This window comes from Anopheles funestus, chromosome 3RL (genome assembly GCF_943734845.2).
Source record: "Anopheles funestus chromosome 3RL, idAnoFuneDA-416_04, whole genome shotgun sequence".
Lineage (NCBI taxonomy): Eukaryota > Metazoa > Arthropoda > Insecta > Diptera > Culicidae > Anopheles > Anopheles funestus.
In genome coordinates, this window is record NC_064599.1 from 19,474,097 (window position 1) to 19,489,009 (window position 14,913).

At 41.4% G+C, this 14,913-nt stretch overlaps 2 protein-coding genes across 2 annotated transcripts; both read right to left on the reverse strand.

Annotated features, from left to right (window-relative positions):
* Nucleotides 1-611: 611 nt before the first annotated feature.
* LOC125772427 (uncharacterized) lies at nt 612-10,624 on the reverse strand. Its single transcript, XM_049444131.1, has 3 exons — nt 10,065-10,624; nt 6,452-9,988; nt 612-5,149 (listed from the first exon to the last, which is right to left on the reverse strand). The coding sequence occupies exons 1-3, from the start codon at nt 10,079-10,081 to the stop codon at nt 1,606-1,608; spliced, it is 7,098 nt and encodes a 2,365-aa protein (XP_049300088.1). The 5' UTR covers nt 10,082-10,624; the 3' UTR covers nt 612-1,605.
* A 4-nt stretch (nt 10,625-10,628) lies between these two features.
* On the reverse strand, nt 10,629-14,650 carry LOC125772428 (protein artichoke-like). The gene is made up of 2 exons (XM_049444132.1): nt 14,303-14,650; nt 10,629-14,232 (listed from the first exon to the last, which is right to left on the reverse strand). The coding sequence occupies exons 1-2, from the start codon at nt 14,320-14,322 to the stop codon at nt 10,629-10,631; spliced, it is 3,624 nt and encodes a 1,207-aa protein (XP_049300089.1). The 5' UTR covers nt 14,323-14,650.
* Between the last annotated feature and the right edge of the window lie 263 nt (nt 14,651-14,913).

Genomic DNA, 14,913 nt, shown 5'->3' on the forward strand with positions numbered 1-14,913 from the left:
TAATACAAACGAACAGAAGGCAGGGATCTCTTCGTTTGGGTTGAAAAACAGAAATAAATTTTTGCTAAGTTTCGTATTATTGTTAAACATTTCAGCTAATTTTTAATCTGTTTTTTGTTTTAAACGGAGAAAATGCATTTTTTCTTCATTTTTGTAAACCAAAGTAAACCAAAATTATCTAAATAGTCTACCTTATCTATACAGCAAAACATGTTCTTATCCTTACGATTTACCATAGTAAAGAAGGAGGAGGAGGAGGATAAAAGTCAAGAGAAAAGTAAGAGAACAAAAATATATCCCAAACTTAGCGAACAATATTTCTCACCATGTAGCTATTGGCGTTGGAAGAACTCCTAAAATTCCAAGAAAAAAGAATGGTTGACGCGTAATTTATCCCACAAAATAAGAGGAAAATCTTACACGGTAAATAGTGCAGCGGGAACCAGTGCAGCGAGAACCAGTAGCTACAAATCAGCACACACGTTCAATATGTCCAACAGAGGAAAAAAATCAAAAGAAGCATGCAAGCACCCAAAAAACACTGCTCATAATTATCCGTCCATAATCGTATAATAAATAGATGAATTATTATCGAATTTCTCAAACGTTTTTCTTTCTCGTGTCGCCCCATTACCTCAAGCTCGATGCCTATTTTCGGTGATGTTAACCATGAATATCCAATCTCTTCCAGCATGGTCTGGCCATTGCATCCGGGACACCTGCCAGGCATCCAACAACATTACACACGGCCTAGACATCGGCATGAATCTTACCTTAAGCTCCAGGGAAGGTACCATGTTTCTACGAGCCAAAAATTCATGCGCAGCATCGTACCGTAAAATCAATTGTTTCATCAGTTCGGTTCGGATTTTTATTTCCTACGGGAATGAAGAAAGACAGAAGGGGAGGTAGTTCACATATTCCTCTTCACCTGCTGGCTACTGGAACTGAAATGGCACCGCACTCCATTCATAAAACGATGGACCACACGAATGGCGGAGCGCTCGCAACCTTACCACAGGGGAGTCACAACATTGGCGATCAGCAAGGGTGGTTCCATTGGTGAGTTCGTTTTCTTGGGACGCTTTCTTCCTTCTTTAAAGAAGGTATTTTTAGCCCCAACATTCTTCCCGCATTTACAAACGCGCTACGGGAACCGTGATACAACACAGATTCTTCACCGAACGAGACCGATCAAGCGGCAATAGTAATGACCTGTCAATAATTAACCACCAGCGGCTAGGCCAGGGGGGATGAAATATTCGGTGCTTCCGCTTCAGTAGCGGAACGATCGCCAATGAAAAATATGATGAGAAATTTTGGCATCATGTTAATGTGTAGCAGAGGAACTTGTGAAAATATTTCAAAATAACTACCGACTATTACGCGACATATTTGAACAAAAGATATAACCACAAAAGCTTACTTTCAGTAAAACAATGTCCATAACTATTATTTTAAAATATTCTCCACCAGCACACTTGATACATCGTGCAAAACAGCATATCATTTCTAGAGAACAAAAAAGAATTATATTTGCATTTCGTCCATTTTACATATCCATTTCATTAAGCTTGATGATGTCCACCGTTCCTCGATTTCAGTTCAATTTCCAAATCCACTCATGTTTGATCTGGAAACGTTAACCTTTTGTTCATAGAACGACTTCAAACCCAAACCATCCAAATCGATCAAACGAAGTTTCGGGAACTTGTCAAACAACTGCAACATCTTTGTCTCCTTCACAGGATTTCCACCCAAAGCAAAGCTCTTCAGCATCGGAAACTGTCCCATCTTGTTAAACTCAACCTGCGTAAGTGTGTTGTTCGACAGATCTAAATGTTGCAATGCCTTGTGTTCGTAAGTATTCACCGCTCGTCCCAACGACTCGATGCCTGCCACCGATGCATTGAACACAGTCAAACGTTGGAACTTTTCTGCGATTATCGACAAATCCACTTCAGCAATTCTGTTCAGTGTCACATTGAGCTCAAGCAACCGATTGAAACGGTACATGGATTCCAGTGAGGTGAAGCTGTTGTTTTGCACCGAAACTGTTGTCATGCGATAGTAGTCCGAGTCGGGTCCAAGTTGTAGCGTAGACAGCTGGTTATCGTCCGCTGTAAGAAACTCCAGATTTGGGGAGATCTTCAATGAACTCAACTCGTTCGTATCCAAATTAAGGGTGATCAGTGTACGTTCAATACCCATCTCATACAAATCAAAGGACACAAATCGATTGTTTAACAAGGACAACTCCTGTAAAATTAGCTGTGAAGCAAATGTACGAACATCCAGAGCAACCAACTTGTTGTATGCCAGACGGATCTCCTTCAGTCTCGGCATGTCTGCAAACAGAAATGGATCGATATGTTCAATCGAGTTGTTGGAAAGTTCCAGAAGGCGCAAGGAGTAGAGTTGTCGGAAGGTGCCATTGCTTAAATTTGCAAGGTAATTGTTGCTCAAGTATAACTCTTCCAACTTGTACAGTCCATCAAATATTCCAACAGGAAGTTCAGCGAGCGAAGTGTTTTCCAGGTCGAGCAGCGTCAAACCAATCACATTCTGGAACACATTTACATCAAGCACTTTGAGCGGGTTGCTCATCAGGAACAGTTGATGCAGGACAGGTGTACTCTCGAACAGGTCTGTTGGTAGTTCGGAAATGTTGTTGTATGATACATCGAGATAATCTAGATATGGTAGATGCTTGAACCAGACTGGTTTCAGTACAGATAGATTGTTATCGATCGTGAGCGTGGTTAACTTCCGGTTATTCCAGAAGAAATGATCCGGCAGCGTGGTAAAGTTCATTTCCTTCAGATACAATATCTTCAACTCTACATTGCCTTCCAGTATGTCCTTCAAATCTCCTCGATATGGACCAATGTACAGCTCGGTCAGGTTCCTCAGGCTTCGGAAAGCATTTACACTTATCGATTCTAGGAACGTATCCTGAATGTCCACGGAAACTAATCCTGGTGCTCCCGCAAAGAAATGCTCATCAATGGATGTGTTCTTATTACCCGTAATGCTTACAGTTTCCAAGCTCGAAAGTGACTGGAAATAGGTACCATTAAAGCTGATTCCGGTATTACTCAAATATAGCTTAGTCAGGTTCTTCAAGCCAGCTAAGAATGTTGGATCTACTCCTGCCATAGGATTTGTACTAAGTGACAACAACTGCAGATTCTTCAATGAATTGAAGCGGACACCATTCGTTCCCGAATAATTCGTTTCGTACACGAACAGTTCTGTTAGATTGGGTAAATGGGCGAACAGATCGTTAGATTCATAAACCGGCATGTTATTTACATATGCCAGTTTGTTCAGAGATATCAACCCACGGAAGCAGTCTTGTTCCATCCTTTGTATCATATTGCCGTCCAGGTCCAATGTGAGCAGATTTGTCATTCGGCTAAATTGTCCAGCCTTCAGCTGTTTTATATAATTACGCTGAAGACCAAGGTATGTTAGGCTGGTGGTTTTGTTGATAGCTGGCGGGACGTCCTCCAAGAGATTCGATTCCAATTTTAGGGTGATAAGATTGGGCACTCCTTCCAAAGCGTCTTCATTCAATTCTTTGATAGCATTGTGCGACAAATCAAGGTACTCGAGACTCGTCAGATTCAAGACACCTCCATCGATACGATCGATTTGATTGCTATCAAGATACAGTTCCAATAAACTATCCACCATACTAAAGGTATTCGGCTTTACTTCCTTCATCTGGTTCTCTGATAACACGATATACGTCAGATTGGTTTGTTTGCTGAAAAGCCCCACTGGAATATCCTTGATGAAGTTATTTACCAATGAAAGAGTTTCTAACAGTGGCGCATCGTCTAGGAAATTTTCATCGATGGTTGTTATCTCATTCATGTCCATGTTCAGTATCTGTAGCTTTGCCGCTCCTTCTAGCGCACCCGCCTTAAGGTGTTTGATCTGATTGTCATACAAATAGAGTTCCTTCAACTCACTGCAATCCTTCAATAAACCTCCCTCGAAGGATGTGAGCAAGTTGGTTTTCAGATGCAACTCTTCCAAGCGTTCCATGCCATCAAAAGTACCGGGTTGTATCTCCTTCAGAAAGTTTCCCGTTAACCATATACGCTTGATTGCCGAGTTGTTCGCAAACAGTTGCACATCTAACTCGCGCAACAGGTTGTGCTCGAACGAGAACCGCTCCAGATAACTGAGATTCGCAAGTAAGGCTGGCTGCAACGCGGTGATTGTGTTATTATCCAGATTTATGTACTCCAAATTGGGATTGCCCCCGAACAACGTATCATCGAGTTGAGAAAGAAAGTTCTGCTGAAGTTCCAGAATCTCCAAGTCGAGCATAGGCCTGAAGACACCGTCGGGTAGGGACTTCAAGTTGTTTTTACTCAAATTCAGCTGCTTTAGGTAAAGTACAAATTGAGCAAACGCTTGAGAATCGATCATCTCTAGACGATTGTTTTGCAGATATAATCGATTCAAACCCAACAATCCGTCGAATGCATCGGCCTCCAAAATCTGCAAAAAATTACTGCTCAAATCCAATTCTTCTAATGATGTCATGCCAGAGAACGTGAATTTATCCAGCTGCTGTAGAAAATTGTCCGCCAGTGATAACTTCTTCATGCGACCAACATCAGCAAAGATACCTTGTGGGAGCGATCGTAGCATGTTACCGGAAAGATCCAACTCCAACAGACTATTTATTCCCAAAAACATTTGCCGATCGATCGTTTTGATATGGTTGTTCGCTAGTCGGAGATCTTCCAAACGCTTTGCCCCGAAAAACATGCCACCGTATATATTCTCGAGTCGATTGTTGTCGAGGTAGAGATACTTAAGGTCCGTTGCGTCTCGGAACGTTTTCGGTAGAACCTCGTACAGGTCACATCCCGAGATGTTGAGCGTTCGAACACCGCTATCCTTCGCAAACAGGGTCAATGGTATGATAGGAAGGGTCGAGTTTTCGAAGTACACATCACTGAAATATTCAGTGTCGAAAGTTATGGTCAGAGCGTTCGTATGCTCCTGTGACGCGAATAATAATCCGTTGTATCGACATGTCGACGGTTCACAGGTTAGTTTTATTGGTTGTACGGTGCTGTACACTTTGTGCAGCATCGCAAGCAATAGCAGAAAGCCCCACACACTAAAATGAAACATAAGAATACACGTCTTAACCATTTCTGCTGCAAAACCACAAAACACTACCGGTTGAAACGTACCTACGCTCGAGCCCCATGTTCTACACTGGATTCAACCAACCAACTACTGGGACACACGCAATTCAACTGAACGCGACGAGTCCTCCGTTTGCAGATTTTATTTCGCAAACGTGCAGGTTTCTGCTGGGTCAATGGACCATTTTGTACAAGATTACTGAATTCGATTCAACCTCTAACTGTCCTACAATTTCGGGTATTATGCCAATCATCACAAAGCCACGTCGACCGATTGCGCCTTATCAGCATTTATTTTATTATGCAATGGGCACCAAATGCATGGCATGATTTATGCAACAAAAGGCGAATGTGTTGTTTTGATACAGTGTTGAAAATTCCACCGACCCCGCATGATAAGGCACTAATCTCGCAAAATATTGTAAAACAATTTTTTGCTTGCTGGAAATGATCGTCCAGTGTCAAATGTCAAGGGTGTGATGTTACGGTCAATTCGCAATTTTTGGGTTGCAATCAATTGGTGATTGCCTGCATAATATTTATTTATATGACATATAAAAGTAGTTTTAAAAAACATATTTAAATTCCCATATTCGGAAACATTTTCGTAGAACGTTTTAGTTAAGGCCGATTCGTCAATGAAGAAGACAAAAAAAACTGTGCTTTACCGGTTCAGTACAATATTTTTCTCCATATTTGTGATGTCTTGCTACGTGTAATAGCATCTCAGTTATATTATAATAGATCAAATATCTGATCTTTGAAAAAAAATTACCTACGTACATATGAATCTACACAACATTGAACAAAAGAGTATAAATAAATACTTAGAGTATTGATTAAGTTTACAATCAAAATTTAATGTGTCCTTAACGAAGACGGGTACCATAAACCAGGCAAATGTAATGACAACCTATTACAATTTGAAACTTTGTGTAAGTTTAGAAATTGCTAAGTAACGTGATATTTCTTGTAAAAAACAACTAAAAATCATACCTTATCGAAATTTATTCAATTATAAAAATTATAAGCTCATGTTATAAATCCACTATTGATTCGCTATTCACCTACCAGAAAAAAATCGTTTCATAGTTCTTTCAGAAACTCAATTCATTTTAAAAAATCAGAGACGTAGTTTTAAATATTTTCCAAAGATATATCATTCATATCATTTCTAGAGAACAAAAAAGAATTGTATTTGTATTTCGTCCATTTTACATATCCATTTCATTAAGCTTGATGATGTCCACCGTTCCTCGATTTCAGTTCAATTTTCAAATCCACTCATGTTTGATCTGGAAACGTTAACCTTTTGTTCATAGAACGACTTCAAACCCAAACCATCCAAATCGATCAAACGAAGTTTCGGGAACTTGTCAAACAACTGCAACATCTTTGTCTCCTTCACAGGATTTCCACCCAAAGCAAAGCTCTTCAGCATCGGAAACTGTCCCATCTTGCTAAACTCAACTTGCGTAAGTGTGTTGTTCGACAGATCTAAATGTTGCAATGCCTTGTGTTCGTAAATATTCACCGCTCTTCCCAACGACTCGATGCCTGCCACCGATGCATTGAACACAGTCAAGCGTTGGAACTTTTCTGCGATTATCGACAAATCCACTTCAGCAATTCTGTTCAGTGTCACATTGAGCTCAAGCAACCGATTGAAACGGTACATGGATTCCAGTGAGGTGAAGCTGTTGTTTTGCACCGAAACTGTTGTTATGCGATAGTAGTCCGAGTCGGGTCCAAGTTGTAGCGTAGACAGCTGGTTATCGTCCGCTGTAAGAAACTCCAGATTTGGGGAGATCTTCAATGATCTCAACTCGTTTGTGTCCAAATCAAGGGTGATCAGTGTACGTTCAATACCCATCTCATACAAATCAAAGGACACAAATCGATTGTTTGATAGGGACAACTCCTGTAAAATTAGCTGTGAAGCAAATGTACGAACATCCAGAGCAACCAACTTGTTATCTGACAGATAGATCTCCTTCAGTCTCGGCATGTCTGCAAACAGAAATGGATCGATATGTTCAATCGAGTTGTTGGAAAGTTGCAGAAGGCGCAAGGAGTACAGTTGTCGGAAGGTGCCATTGTTTAAATTTGCAAGGTAATTGTTGCTCAAGTATAACTCTTCCAACTTGTACAGTCCATCAAATATTCCAACAGGAAGTTCAGCGATGGAGGTGTTAGCCATGCTGAGCAGCGTCAAACCAATCACATTCCGGAACACATTTACATCAAGCACTCTGAGCGGGTTGCTCGTCAGTAACAGTTGATGCAGGACAGGTGTACTCTCGAACAGGTCTGTTGGTAGTTCGGAAATGTTGTTGTATGATACATCGAGATAATCTAGATATTGTAGATGCTTGAACCAGACTGGTTTCAGTACAGATAGATTGGAATCGATCGTGAGCGTGGTTAACTTCCGGTTATTCCAGAAGAAATGATCCGGCAGCGTGGTAAAGTTCATTTCCTTCAGATACAATATCTTCAACTCTACATTGCCTTCCAGTATGTCCTTCAAATCTCCTCGATATGGACCAATATACAGCTCGGTCAGGTTCCTCAGGTTTCGGAAAGCATTTACACTTATCGATTCTAGGAACGTATCCTGAATGTCCACGGAAACTAATCCTGGTGCTCCCGCAAAGAAATGCTCATCAATGGATGTGTCCTTGTTACCTCCAACGCCTACAGTTTCCAAGCTCGAAAGTGACTGGAAATAGGTACCATTAAAGCTGATTCCGGTATTACTCAAATATAGCTTAGTCAGGTTCTTCAAGCCAGCTAAGAATGTTGGATCTACTCCTGCCATAGGATTTGTACTAAGTGACAACAACTGCAGATTCTTCAATGAATTGAAGCGGACACCATTCGTTCCCGAATAATTCGTTTCGTCCACGAACAGTTCTGTTAGATTGGGTAAATGGGCGAACAGATCGTTAGATTCATAAACCGGCATGTTATTTACATATGTCAGCGTAGTCAGAGATATCAACCCACGGAAGCAGTCTTGTTCCATCCTTTGTATCATATTGCCGTCCAGGTCCAATGTGAGCAGATTTGTCATTCGGCTAAATTGTCCAGCCTTCAGCTGTTTTATATAATTACGCTGAAGACCAAGGTATGTTAGGCTGGTGGTTTTGTTGATAGCTGGGGGGACGTTCTCCAAGAGATTCGATTCCAATTTTAGGGTGATAAGATTGGGCACTCCTTCCAAAGCGTCTTCATTCAATTCTTTGATAGCATTGTGCGACAAATCAAGGTACTCGAGACTCGTCAGATTCAAGACACCTCCATCGATACGATCGATTTGATTGCTATCAAGATACAGTTCCAATAAACTATCCACCATACTAAACGTATTCGGCTTTACTTCCTTCATCTGGTTCTCTGATAACACGATATACGTCAGATTGGTTTGTTTGCTGAAAAGCCCCACTGGAATATCCTTGATGAAGTTATTTACCAATGAAAGAGTTTCTAACAGTGGCGCATCGTCTAGGAAGTTTTCATCGATGGTTGTTATCTCATTCATGTCCATGTTCAGTATCTGTAGCTTTGCCGCTCCTTCTAGCGCACCCGCCTTAAGGTGTTTGATCTGATTGTCATACAAATAGAGTTCCTTCAACTCACTGCAATCCTTCAATAAACCTCCCTCGAAGGATGTGAGCAAGTTGGTTTTCAGATGCAACTCTTCCAAGCGTTCCATGCCATCAAAAGTACCGGGTTGTATCTCCTTCAGAAAGTTTCCCGTTAACCATATACGCTTGATTGCCGAGTTGTTCGCAAACAGTTGCACATCTAACTCGTGCAACAGGTTGTGATCGAACGAGAATTGCTCGAGTTTACTCAGATTCGCAAGTAAGGCTGGTTGGAGCGTGGTGATTGTGTTATTATCCAGATTTATGTACTCCAAATTGGGATTACCTTCGAACAACGTATCATCAAGTTGAGAAAGAAAGTTCTGGTGTAGCAGAAGAGACTCTAAGTTTCTTAGCGTTCCGAAGACACCAGCAGGCAATGTCTTCAAGTTGGTCTTACTCAAATTAAGTTGCCTTAACCATCGTAACTGAGCAAACGCTTGAGAATCGATCACCTCTAGAGGATTGTTTTGCAAAATTAAGTGGTTCAACCTTGATAATCTGTGAAATGTGTTGGCCTCCAGAAATCGTAAAACATTGCCACCCAAATCCAATTCTTCTAATGATGTCATGTTCGCGAACACTGATTCCTCCAGCTGCTGTAGAAAATTGTCCGCCAGTGATAACACTTTCATATTACTCTGCTCAGCAAAGATACCTTGTGGAAGCGATTGTATCAAGTTTCCCGATAGATCCAACTTTTCCAGGCTTTTTAAACCCATAAACATCTGTCGATCGATCGTTTTGATATGGTTGTTCGCTAGTCGGAGATCCTCCAAACTATTTGCCCCCAAAAACATGCCATCGTATATCTTCTCGAGTCGATTGTTGGCAAGGTAGAGATATTTTAGGTCTGCTGCGTACCGGAACGTTTTCGGTATTATCTTGTACAGGTCACATCCCGTGATGTTTAGCAATTGAACACCACTATTCTTCGCAAACAGGGTAACTGGTATGATAGGAAGGGTCGAGTTTTCGAAGTACACATCACTGTAATAGTCAGCGTCGAAAGTTATGGTCAGAAGGACCGTGTGCCCTAGCGATTCAAAAAATAGCCCGCTGAATCGACATGTCGGCGGTTCACAGGTTAGTTTTATTGACTCTGCGGAGCTATGCACTTTATGCAGGATCGCAAGCAATAGCAGAAAGCCCCACACACTAAAATGAAACATAAGAATACACGTCTTAACCATTTCTGCTGCAAAAACACAAAACACTACCGGTTGAAACGTACCTACGCTCGAGCCCCATGTTCTACACTGGATTCAACCAACCAACTGCTGGCACACACGCAAATTAACTGAACGCGACGAGTCCTCCGTTTGCAGATTTTATTTCGCAAACGTGCAGCCGACTGATTGCGCCTTATCAGCATTTATTTTGTTATATAATGGGCACCAAATGCATGGCATGATTTATGCAACAAAAAACGAATGTGTTGTTTCGATTCAGTTCTGAAAATTTCACAGACAAATGCATGATAAGGCATTAATCTCGCATGATAATGTAAACAAATGTTTTGCTTGCTGGAAAAGATCGTCCAGTGTCAAATGTTAAAGATAACGCAATGAACATTACTGTTTGACTGGTGCCAATACGTTGTTTGCCTCTGCCAAATTTTAATGTATTGTATGACACACATTTTAACAATTGTATTATATTACCATTTATTCTGATTGTTCGGAAAAAAGCAACTTATCATAAACTTGTTAATAAAACAAACTATAAAACTAAAAATTTGCAGTTTCTTCATAACTGTTTCTTTATTAGCTACATATTTCACACCTTATCGCTCACTTTATTCGCAGCAAATACCGTCGACCTCCTTCGAACACACATCAGCAGCACTATCGTATTTTTCATCCCGTGATTTGTACCAAAACTCAACATGAACCTTCTGTACTGACTTCTTCAAACTGTTCAAAAAACCACACTTCCAGGTCGTACCTTCCAGGCCGATTGTTTTCAGATACTTGAACGTCCTTATCAGATCGGACACCGAAAATGAATCGAACTTGTTGCCTCCTAACACAAAGTTCTCCAGATTCTGGAACACTGCGAAGTTACCTACGTCCAGTGTCGTAAGGTTGTTGTTTGAGATATCTAGATGCATTAGGGACGTCGGTGATTCAATGCCATCGGTCTTGATACGCTGCACGAAGCTGTTCGATACATTCAACATATATAGGGGTACTATTTCGTTACACAGTTTGCCTAGCTCCAACTCGGCAAACCTGTTGTAGGACACGTCCAGTTCGGATAGCATTTTGAGCTTGTAGAATGTTTCGAGGCTGCTGAAATTATTGCCTACAGCCGAAATGGTCGTGAGTGTGCTGAATGCTGCCGACTCCGTCAGTTGCACCTCGATCGTAGACAATTGGTTGCCATCGATGTACAGCTTCTCAAGCGTAGACGATACCTTCAGCGATGTAAGAGCATTTCTTTCTAGTCCCAGAATAAGCAGCTGATCGGCAAACGCCATCACACTCTCGTCGAAAGAGGTGAATTTGTTTTTCGAAAGATCAAGTCCTTCTAGCGGTAGTCCGGCAAACAGCTGAGGATCCAAGGTGCTCAGCTTGTTTCCAGCCAGATGTACTCTTTTCAGCTTCTCCATACCATCAAATAGAGCCGGTTCCACCTGCTCGAATAGATTGTTATCCAGCGAAATGATTTCCAGTGAGTAGAGACGACGGAAAACACCGTTCGGAAGCGTTTTCAGCTGATTGTTGCTCAGATCAAGCTCGTTCAGTGCGTACAGGTTATCGAACATTCCAACGGGCACGGTGGATAGATTTGCATCAGCTAGTCTCAAGCTTTTCAAACTGTACGTCTTTGCGAACAAACCTTCTGGTAGCAACCTGATCGGATTTTCCGACACATCCAACTTCTCTAGTAATCCCAAGGGATCGAATACTCCCGTCTCGAGAGTAGATAGACTATTTTTCAGCAAAACCAGCTCAATCAGATACGGCACATCCGCGAAGAAATCTTTTGGAAGCTTCACAAACTGCTTATTGTCGGAGATTGATAGCTTTTTGAGCGATCGCGCTGAACGGAAGAAGTGAACCGGTAGACTCTTGAACATACTTCCCTGTATGAAAAGCTCTTCAAGATTCGGTTTGTTTTTCAGCAACGCTTTTGGTACGATCACGTTTTCATACGAAAGTGACATCGATTCTAAACGTTTCAGTCCCACCAAGCCGCTCAAGTCATCGATGCTTACAAGGTTATCATTGAGGTAGATTTTTTTGAGCATTCCATTATTACGTAGAGCCGGCGCATCAACGTTGGCCAGCCGGTTCTCCGATAGATCCAACTTTTCCAGAAGCGAAAGAGAAGCAAACGATAAATTACTGAGTCTAGGGAGACTGATATTCTTTAGCTTTAAATCTTCCAGACTTACTAGCCCTTGGAACGTTGCAGGTGTTAATAACCCCAACGCATTGTCACTTAAAGTAAGTGTTTCCAGCTTTCTAAGAGGGGTGAAAACACGCTCCAATGGACCGGAAAGACGGTTTCCAGATAAATTTAACTTCTTCAGCTTAGTATTTTTGGCAAACGTAGATTTCGACAAGCTGTGGAGTAGGTTATTTTCCACAAATAGCTCCTCCAGCTTGGGGAATTTTTCTAACTGAAGAGAACTTATTTTATTGTCGGCCAGGTAAAGTTCTTTTAGTTGCATGTTTTGCGTTACAGCAGTAGATTTAATTCTGTTTTTCTCGAGGGTCATCGCTTTCAGCTTTGGAAGTCTAGTTACTGCACGTGGAATTTCTGTCAGTTTGTTGTTTTCGAGGTTAATCTTTTTCAGTTGTTTCGTATTCGCGAATGCATTGTCCGATAGGCTGCGGAGACGATTGCCCGATAGATCCAGTACGTCAAGCTGGGGAAAATTTGCTAAGCTGGTCGAAATATTTTGCAACCGATTCGCGCTGAGATCCAACTCAACTAGTCGCTCAAGTGGCCGGAACGTTTCCGGATCTAGCTCGGACAGTTTATTGCCCTCCAGGGAAAGTAAACGCATAAACTTTTGATTAGCAAACAGATTTTTTGGTAAGGTCTTCAGCCCACACTTATCCATCGTCAACAGTGTCAATTGAGGGGTCTGTAGAAATGCTTCGTCGAGCGTTCGAACCGGATTATTATCTAGATGGATTTCTTGAAGTTGATTAGCACCATCCAAACATTCGCTGCTTAGCACGCTGATAAGATTATTGTTCAGGTACAGCTTTTTCAAAAATCTCAAATCCCGGAACAGACCTCCTTCAATCATCATGAGCCCGTTGTTATTCAAATTTAACTGTTCGAGCCCTTTCAAAGGATCGAAAGTTCCTGGGAAAATGTGACTTATCTGGTTGTTTTCTAACAACAAAAACTCCAATTGTTTAAGATTTCTAAATAATTCCGCTTCCAGGGATTGTAGCTGGTTGTTCGCGATATGCAGTTCTGATAACATCTCCACACTCTCAAACAGATCGGGATGCAATTGGGTAAGAGAATTATTGTTCAGCATCAGTGTCTGCAACACTACAGCATGTCGGAACAGATCTTTCGGAAGCTCTTTCAAGCGGTTGCTGCTCAAATCCACAATAAGCAACTCCGCCTGGGACAGCAACGTTTCTGGTGCAAGGTTAGTTAGCTTATTTGCTTCCAAGTCAAGAAAATTCAACTCGATCAACGGTTTGAAAGCATCCGGGTGAATTGAACTAATGCGGTTATTGTGCAGTCTCAGCTTACTTAGCTTTGGCATCCCCACAAAGCTATCTTTTTGAATCTTCTCTATGTAGTTAAATCCCATATACAGTTCATCTAGCATTGATAGATCCTCAAACAGTCTATCCGGCAACTTCACGATACGATTTTGAAAAAGGTGCAGATCCGTCATTTGGCTCAAACCGGCAAACAACTTCTGTGGCAGCAATTCTATTTTGTTGTTTCCCATTCGAAGCACCTTCAAATTTTCCAACCCTGCAAACGTAAACTCTTCCACCACATCGATGCGGTTGTTTCCGAAGTAGATGTACTCAAGATTGGTGGCATTACGGAACATGTAGTTATGCAGCTTCGAAATACGATTCTCGTGCATCAGTAATATTCGTAGCACGGATACTTCACCGAAAGTGTCGGGTTCGACGCGTTGTACATCTGCCCTGTACATATTCAACATTTTCAATTTATGTCCGTAGTCAGCGATCAGGGACGGTGGAACAATCGATAGACGCGATCCATCGAAACTTACGTCAATGGTAGCGCTTTCGTCAGTGAGATTAAACTTGTACGAGTGTATGTCCTCTTTCAAACTCCGTTCATCCAACTCAAATTTGCAATCATCGTTGTTACAGCTAAAAACCTTTTCACCTGTTGTGCTGACAACCAGAAGGAGCACCGCCACCACTTCTAACATACTGTAAAAACACACACAACAAAACATTCTTATCAGTTGTTATTCTTTAAATATTCGCTACGCCACACTACCTTCTCCAGAAGCTTCCCATCCTATCCGATAGTTTGTCAAAATCTTTAAAACACTGGCACTTGCTCGGCTAGCTGCCGAAACGGAACTGAACCGTCTTCCAACATCAGCAGTGCCATAAATATGCAAGTATCGCGCATATGATTTTAAACAAATATCTGTTCAATTTTGACCGATTTTATGTAACCAATACTTGGTCATTATTATCAATAGTTTCGGATTGCTTGCTTTTTGATCCACATGCTTTGAACTGATCAAGAGTCATCTATCTGTACTGGTCTTGTTTTGACTGAGACGATTATTTCGAACCTGTTTTGGGAGTCGAAACACATCTTAACGCTTACCAGGTCATCAGCAGCTGTAACCCTTTGATATTTGTCCAAACGAGTTCCATTTACCACGGCTGTGTGTTACGTTGACGTTCTGTATTTATGAGCGATATAGAAGAATTTATTTCTTTCTTTCCGATCTTTTTCAACTCAGCCGCGATTACTTCTTACATAACTCACTATTATTTATTCTACATAAACACGAACTGTCGGTTCGTGATCTCTTTCCGCCTAATAGGTCATCAACAAACCAGCTGATTAACGCTACAGTATCACAAAAAAAA

Bases quoted from the DNA above. Each gene is read 5' to 3' on its own strand.
- LOC125772427 (XM_049444131.1), bottom strand. The intron at 5,150-6,451 runs TTGAACTGAAAT...GTTTCATTTTAG, and splicing joins AACATGAGTGGATTTGAAAA to TGTGTGGGGCTTTCTGCTAT.
- LOC125772428 (XM_049444132.1), bottom strand. From the start codon at position 14,322: ATGGGAAGCTTCTGGAGAAG. The intron at 14,233-14,302 runs GTAGTGTGGCGT...GTGTTTTTACAG, and splicing joins ATGGGAAGCTTCTGGAGAAG to TATGTTAGAAGTGGTGGCGG.